Source organism: Capsicum annuum, chromosome 4 (genome assembly GCF_002878395.1).
Source record: "Capsicum annuum cultivar UCD-10X-F1 chromosome 4, UCD10Xv1.1, whole genome shotgun sequence".
Classification (NCBI taxonomy): domain Eukaryota; kingdom Viridiplantae; phylum Streptophyta; class Magnoliopsida; order Solanales; family Solanaceae; genus Capsicum; species Capsicum annuum.
Genome location: NC_061114.1, coordinates 187,015,104 through 187,023,476, shown reverse-complemented (window position 1 = coordinate 187,023,476; position 8,373 = coordinate 187,015,104). Strand labels below are relative to the sequence as shown.

The window sequence follows — 8,373 nt, the reverse complement described above, 5'->3', positions numbered from 1 at the left end:
TATATATATCTTAAATTTTCACAGCTTCACCCATTATTATTTGACATTTAAGAAAAAAAAATAACTTACATGAGAATTCAAAAAAAAAAAAAAGTAAAAGACATATATATAAAATAAAATATGATTAAGTAGAGGAAAGGATTGACCAATAAATTATTAGTGATCAAGTATCATAGAAAAGTTGATTGTATGTGAGGTGAAGAGTGATTAATTGAAAAAATTAATTGTAACATTATGTACTGAGTCGTTTCATAGTCTCTTTAAAGAAATAAATAAATGTAATAAAAACGAATAATAAAGAAAGAGATTTTTAAAAAGATTTTAGAATAGTAAATGAGGAAAAAGTTCAAAATTATGAGAAAATGGATGATAATATGTTATGACTTTGAATCCAATGAAAAATAAATTGTCTTTTGAAGTTCACAATGTAAATAATATATGAGTGTTTAGTATCGTAACTATTTCATTAGCTAAGATTTAATGAAACTATTTAGGGTAATTTTAATTGACACATTGTTGCAATTTTTAGTTATTCACGTACAAGTCAATTCAAACGATTTTTCTCTACATAATGAAAGCAAACGATAACCCCTTATCGAACACTTTGGTTATATATATCATCGTTTAAGAAAAAAATCAAAATAAAAAAATTAGCTAAACTTAAGTATCATCATCATCTTTTGTTAAAAGATGAATAAATTTCCACCATATATATATATATATATATATATCATTTTATAAAAAAATCAAAATAAGAAAATTAACTAAACTTGAGTATCATCATCATCTTTTGTTAAAAGATAAACAAATTTCCACCATTTATTTAGTAACCTTCTAAGAACCGAATTGAAAGAAAATAAATTCATTAGATTTGTGCACAAATACAAACTCTAAAGCTTAACTTATTATTACATCTTCAAAAATATATCTCAATTGAGATTTATTATAAATGTTTTTCAAACTTCAAAATGACATCAAGAACATATTCTATTTGAAGGGAATATATTTTCAAACTCTTAAATGTTATGGGGATAAAGTGAAATACTTCACTTACACATACTCTCTTTCTTTTAATTCTTTTTTTAATATATGTCAATAAAAAATAATGTTCATTTAATATCAATATCTAATGATTTAATAAATTATATACAAAAAATAGTTAGCATATGAATGTACCACTAAATTTTCATTTATTTATTTCTGAATAATTTAAAATTATTTATATGATAAAAATCGCGCGAAGTGCGGTCTATTTCTCTAGTATAATAAGTAAAACAAGTCATTAGGAACGGAGAAAGTGATGTTATGGGAATATAATAAGTAAAATAAGTAATCTCTTCGTTTCGTTTTAGTTGGTCTCTTTCTAAAAATATTTGTTGCAATTTAGTTGTCCTTTATGAAATTAAAAGAATTTTATTATGTTATTCTAATACTATCCTTAATATTAAATAACTAAACAAAATATATACTCAATTTTATATTTTTAAAGTATAATTAATAAAATTAATTTGATAAAATAAATTTTTAATTAATATTTTTTAATGAATGTATCAAGTCAATAGTATGAAATGGAGGGAGTAATTAGGAACGGAGGAGGAAGTGATATTATGGGACCCTTTTAATTATTAATCGAATAATTGAAGACTTAAAAAGGATTTTTGACCTCATTTTCACATCCCCATCGGAATCCCTCCCTTTATCTTTCACCGTGTATGTACGTATATATGTTTCTTTTTTATGATACGTAGCAGAAGTTCTGAAGTTTTCGTTGTATTTCAGATTATAGCCTTCTGATATATTAATTTTCAAGTCAATTAAACCCATAGGAATTAGGACACATATTGAAGTCCCGGTCCTACTTCGACCGTAAGTAAAGGTTGCTCCACAAATAATTCGACAGTAATTTCGATATATTGAGAGGAAGGTTTGAATTATGGATTGAAAAGTGTTAATCGAATAAGCGAGATGTGAGATTGAGCTTCCCATGTAAATTGCCATTTGTTGGTGTTAGGTTTTTTAGGTAGTTGCGGAAAAGATGAGTTCAGTTGAAACAAAAGACATTTTTTTCTTCTTCGTTTTTTTAAATTGATTTGGGGGATTACGATCAATTTTTGTCATAAAATATTTTTTCGACTTGTAGATGTAGAAGTAGAAGTAGAAGGAAGGAAGAGGAGAAGCAAATAAGAATTGAATTTGGGTGGGCGGGCTCCAAGAATGGTGGTTGCTTCAGGATTTTCCAAAGAGATGTCCATCAGAAAACGCATTGCCAACATGTAATCTCTAATATCTTCTTCACCTCCCTTTTATCTAATCATCTTCTTTTTTTCACTCTATTCCAGCACTTTATAATTTACTAATCAGTTGTAATATAGTTTTTTGTTTTCTGATTGTGTGGTTGCTAAATGATGGGTATTAGCTTTATTTGTAAATAAAACATGGGGGTCATTTTGAGTGAAATTAACTAATATTAGCTTGACTCGTAAACTATATATAGTGTTGTACTCGTAAGTAACTGAAATTAACTAGTATTATCTTCACTCGTAAACTATGTTGCTGAAACTATATATAGTGTTGTACTCGTAACCTAATTGAAACTTCAGTTCTTTTTTTTTTTACAGCTAATTTCACGGGTTACCTGCCACCTCCCACCAGCAACATGTAGATAACTTTGTCAACCAAGGCTAGGCAACATGTAGATAACTCTGTCAACCAAGGCTAGGCTAGAACATATGGGATGAAATCACATAATGTTGTCTTTGGTGGGAATTGAACCTGAACCTCATGGTGCTCAACCCACTTCATTGAATCACTAGGTCACACCCTTGGGTGCCTTAAGTTCTGTTTTGTTGCGGCATAATAATAGACCAACTTTGAGAGTGCCCATCTAGACACCTTAACTTCATCTCAAGTAGCAACTAAACACTCCAACTTGTACCGAATGTATCTCTTGGACGCCCGATGTGCACGTGTATTTTGGAGGTGTCTAGATGATTATTTTGTAAGTTGGAATTTTCAAATGACACTACGGTGACGAGTTGACGTGTCTAGATGTGCATATTCAGAGTGTTTACTTGTTAGAGCCAAGTTTGAGTCCACCAATGATTTCAATCCTCGCAAACCTCCTTTAAAATGTTCAATCACTACACTTGTAACTGATGGGGTATCGCTTGACATGGTTTCGTTAAATAGGCAGTTACACCCTAGTGTCGTCCCTTACATATTCAAATAACGTTCTGCCATGTTTGATGGCGAATGGAGTAGGTTCATTGCAGCCACCATTCTGGATCCATTCGCTGAGACAATGCCATGGATCCGTCATAATTGGATCAAGCAATCCTTGCACCCAAGGGATCATGCTCAAATTATCCTCATCTTTAAGGAGGAGATGTGAAGTCGGAGTAAGTAAACAATCTCTTCTTCTTGAGAAAAGGAGCCTTCTTGGATTAGAATATGCGTGAGACGATAAGCACAATCCTGAATTTTAGCGTTATTGTGGATGGTTAGAGCATTCACTAAATCGGAAAGGGTCATGGCCGAGCCATGAGAGTGGATGATATCTGGAATTCCAAGTTGACTTGCACATTTGAGTGACATGGAGTTGATGAGGTTGAATGTATAGTTCCATATGTGTGCCTGAGCATCCAGTACCTCTCTAGTCTTGTACATGTTATCAACTTATCATTAGGTAATGCCATATTTGTGAGATTTTCTTTGAGATGTTTAGGATTTTTTGCCAAGAAATTATTCAGGTGGGAGGACCCGAGTGAGTATATTATATATCAGAAGTGCACAAATGGAGAGTCAAACCTTCTTACTAAGATATAAAAATGATTGTATGGCTCAATCTTTTATAAGGAGAGCAAAAAGAGGTTCTATAAAGGAGAGATGACGCTAAATTTATTTCTCCCAATTTCTGGCCTATACCAAAATACACTTAATATAACTGATATAAATGCTTAGGGTGTGTGTAACAATGTAGGTCGATATATTCATCACACGTTCGGCTGTCCTATATATATTTGAACAAAAATATCATCCAGCTGAGCCTAGAAAATGGTAATATATATATATATATATATATAGAGAGAGAGAGAGAGAGAGAGAAGAAAGGTGTTTGTATATATATTTGATAAACTACCTCCATTTAATTATTATGATGCTAGCTACTTGATTGAGTATGAAATTTAAGAAAACAAGGAAAAAAGATTAAAATTTATGAATTTGGGTGGGCTCCAAGAACGGTGGTTGCTTCAGGATTTTCCGAAGAGAGGTCCATCAGAAAACGCATTACCAACATGTAATCTCTAATATCTTCACCTCCGTATATCTAATCATCTTCTTTTTCGCTCTATGTTGTAATATAGTTTTTTGTTTTTTGATTGTGTGGTTGCTAAATGATGGGTATTAGCTTTATTTGTAAATAAAACAAGGGGGTCATTTTGTGTAAATTAACTAGTATTAGCTTGACTCTTAAACTATATATAGTGTGGTACTGAAAAAAAATATTATTAACCTAATTAATACAGATTGAAACTTCAGTTCTGCTTTTTTTTTTTTTTTTATAACCGTAGTTTCTGGGATAGCGCTTGCTGTGATGGGATATCTGCACCTCCCACTAGCAACATGTAGATAACTCTATCAACCAAGACTAGGCTAGAACATATGGGATGAGATCACGTAATGTTGTCTCTAGTGGGAATTGAGTCTGAGACCTCATAGACACCTCAACTTCATCTCAAGTAGCAACTAAAGACTTCAACTTGTACCCAATGTCTCCTGGACGCCCTATGTGGACGTGTATTTTGGAGGTGTCTAGATGATCATTTTGTAAGTTGGAATTTTAAAATGACACTACGGTGACGAGTTGACATGTCTAGATGTGCATACTCAGAGTTGGAGTGTTTACTTGTCAACCAAACCGAGGCCAAGTTTTATTTATGTATGTCTTTATTTTTTCTCTTTAGTGTATAAACTCTTCTATACGTCAATGTAATTTTGCAGCTATAATAAAAGAGAAGAGAATTTTCCATCATTGCGTGAATACAACGATTATTTAGAGGAAGTTGAGGATATGAGTAAGCCTTAATTCATTGATTTGCTCAAGTGGAAGCCTTAAAATTCTGCTTAACAGAATGATGTTGTTTACAGTATTCAATTTAATCGAAGGAATAGAAGTACCTGCTATTGAGGCAAAGATTGCACAGTACCAGAGAGAAAATGCGGAACAAATCATGATTGCTCAAGCACGTAAGGTCCGTCCTTAAGATGCTCTGATTGAAAATGGAAATGAGTTTTTAGTAAATGCTGCATCTTAAGCATTAGTATTTTGCAAACTGCTCTTTTAATACTGCTCTGTGGTGAACTAGGCTGAAGAGTATGCTGCAGCCTTGGCAGCCAGCAAGGGTCAATCTACACAGTCCGATGGAGATGTGAGTTGACTTATGATTCTCACTCTTAAGATTTATGTTTATTTATTAATTCTCCTGTGATCTGGTCAAATATCTAAGAAACTTTTCATAGTAATGAGCAGCAGCATAAATGTGTCTTGAGCTTCTGCATTTTTTTTTATTTCATGTTGATGAATGGGCTTTTAGGATCGTGTCCATCTGGAGTCAGTTATAGTTTAGAACAGCTTTCTCTAACTTTTATTTCTTTTCGGTTTCACTTTTTGTCCTGAAAATCAGAAGTAATTGCAATAGAAGTCCTGCATAGCAATACGAAGAACTATTTGAAATAAGCAATGCACTTCTTTTTCCGTATTTCTTGTAATGAAGCAGGATTTATTATGACATGAATTATATGGGGTTGTTTGGTTGGGAAAGGTTATCCTAGGATAATTAATTCTGGGATTAGTTATTCCACCATGTATATGGGATAACTTATTCCATCACTATGGTATAAATGGTGGGATAAATAGTCCTGGTACTAACTAATACCTCACACCAAACATGGGATAAAATAGTTTTTCATTTTATCTAGTGACTATTTATCCCTTGTACCTCTCACCAACCGACCCCATAGAGTACAATGATAATCACTGTCTTAGTATTAGCTGCAGCAATCCGAAGAACTGTTTAAAATAAGCAATGCACTTCTTTATCTGTATTTCGTGTTGTGAGAAATATAAGAGAAGATACTATTGAATTGTTGTGTCTACATTATTACATGAGCGTGTTGTGACAAATATAAGAGAAGATACTATTGAATTGCTGTGTCTACATTATTACATGAGACCCTATTTATAAACACTACATTCCAATCATTTTTCAAATAGGTCACTACATTACAATCCTTTTCCATGAAGGATTCTATATGCTATTTCTATTCCTACTCATATTCTTATCCCCCTCAAGTTGGTGCATACAAGACATATGTTCTAAGCTTGTTATGGATGAAATTAATACGAGGATCGGTGAGGGACTTTGTTGTATCATTGCATCATACAACCACGTATCTCCAAAATAATAAGGGAAAGAAAGAAATCATCACATCATACTCCGATCTAAAGTAAATGTGGCTTCCGCTCCAACCACAAATTGGATGAACCTAGATAATTCTCAGAGATAGTAAACCCCTTAGGGGTCGTTTGGTGTGAGGTATTAAAACAAATAATCCCAGAATAAAAAAATAGTCCCGGGATAAAGAATTTTGGTACCTTGTTTGGTTGTTAAGTTCGGGATAACTTATCCCGGGATTAATAAATAGTACCTGGATAAGTTATCCCACTCTTTGGGTGGTATAAATAATCCCAACATTATTTACCTTGGGATAAAACCTTAAAATGACAAAATTATCCTCCAATTATCACTTTTCATCTTTACTTTACTATTACTACTATATATAAGAGAGAATGTAAGATTTTGATAGTCCTCACATCAATTTTTTTTGTTAATTTTATCCCTAATTTAAATTTTAATTACTTTACAAATTTTCATTCATTTTGATAAATTTAAACAATTATATGAGCTTATTCAATGCTATAAAAGTGATGAGTCATGAAAAACTGACAGTGACACCATAAAAACTATTTATACAATCAAATTCAAAATCGATCCAAGGGTTTATTGTCTTTCTATTTTGTAGAAATGTTTATTAATCTTACTTCAAATTTTTATTTTTCCTAACAAATTTATCATAAACAAGTAATTAAAGTATCTTGACATTCTCTTTCCAACATAGTACATGCTTAATTATTAAATAAAAAATGATTTTTTATATATAGCTAAAAATGTTTGAATTTTTTTTTTTTTTTTAAATACAATTTAACTCTCCAAATAGTAATGATACTAAATAATGAAAAATGAGAGTAATTCTTTTTTTACATTTTTTGATAATGAATTTTTTAAACAAAAAATGGGATTATAAACATTTTATAGAATTTAGGACAAAATAAGTAATTTAACATGAAATATTGAAGCTTCAGACACATTTAAGAAATATCAATACAAATTTCTTAATATGTATTTTTAGAAAAAAAAAACTACTAAAGTTAAAAAAAAAATTAGTAACTTTTTACTTTCTTTTGTATTTAATATGAAGGAAAATAATTAAGCTAAATACGGTAACTGATATTTTTGTAAACAAACTATGTATTCTTAAAAAGAATGTAATGCATATTATTTTTAGTACCACAAACGAAACATCCACTAAAAAATAATACCAGTGTAACTAATCCCAGCATAACTTATTCCAACATAACTTGTTTCCCAACCAAATGACCCCTTAGGGTATAGGAGGTATCACACTTTGCCAGGATGACCCCTCGAGGGGTTTGGTCTTCTCTAGTATATCTCTAGCCACTTTGATTTGGGGATGCCCAATCCTTAGTTGAGGTTGTAACCCTATCCCAACCTACTAGATGGTATTGTTTGTAGTTCTGATCCATTTCTCCATTTACAAGAAGTTCTTCATTAGTTTACTCATTCTGATTAGCAAGAGAGTGGTGAACAATGACATGACGCCAATAAGAGTATGTAAGAGTTGCCTACGCATGAGTGTTATTTACGTCAACTTTCAATAAATATTTTTCTTTCAGTCTTCCGGTCTTCTTAAGTCCTTTTTTTCACAGATTTGCCAAGTTTATTGTCTTGACTCTTGAGGATACCTCCTAGAGGCAAGCCCAAGTATGTCATTGGGAGATCAATTCTCGTCGTTTTCATTAGCTCAAGAAAGTTGTGGCTGTCTTAATTCTTCTCATCCCTGGTTGTCACCTGAACACTGAATAGTTTCATGTGACCTATTTGCTTTTCCTCATAAGGTCTTTCAAGTTCCTTCCTGTTATGGCTGATTCTCAACATTGTCCTTCACCTTGCCTCGATTCCTCTCTTACATTATATAGTGTCTGGTTGCACTGTAGTGTTATTTTTTTTTTTT

The 8,373-nt window shown here is 31.9% G+C and overlaps 1 protein-coding gene across 6 annotated transcripts in view; it reads left to right on the top strand.

Moving 5' to 3' along the window:
* The first annotated feature begins 1,617 nt into the window (after positions 1-1,617).
* The window catches only part of LOC107867667, a 9,618-nt gene continuing 2,862 nt past the window's right edge, over positions 1,618-8,373 (top strand). Inside the window, exons 1-5 of one of the 6 annotated variants that reach the window (XM_047410419.1) lie at positions 1,618-1,710; positions 2,141-2,273; positions 5,002-5,075; positions 5,149-5,252; positions 5,367-5,429. In XM_047410419.1, coding sequence (XP_047266375.1) covers positions 2,215-2,273; positions 5,002-5,075; positions 5,149-5,252; positions 5,367-5,429 — 300 coding nt within the window. In that variant the 5' untranslated portion in view covers positions 1,618-1,710; positions 2,141-2,214. Of the gene's footprint in view, positions 2,040-2,140; positions 2,274-5,001; positions 5,076-5,148; positions 5,253-5,366; positions 5,430-8,373 lie in introns of all 6 variants that reach the window. The other 5 variants (XM_047410418.1, XM_047410420.1, XM_047410421.1 and 2 more) reach the window with 5 other exon arrangements.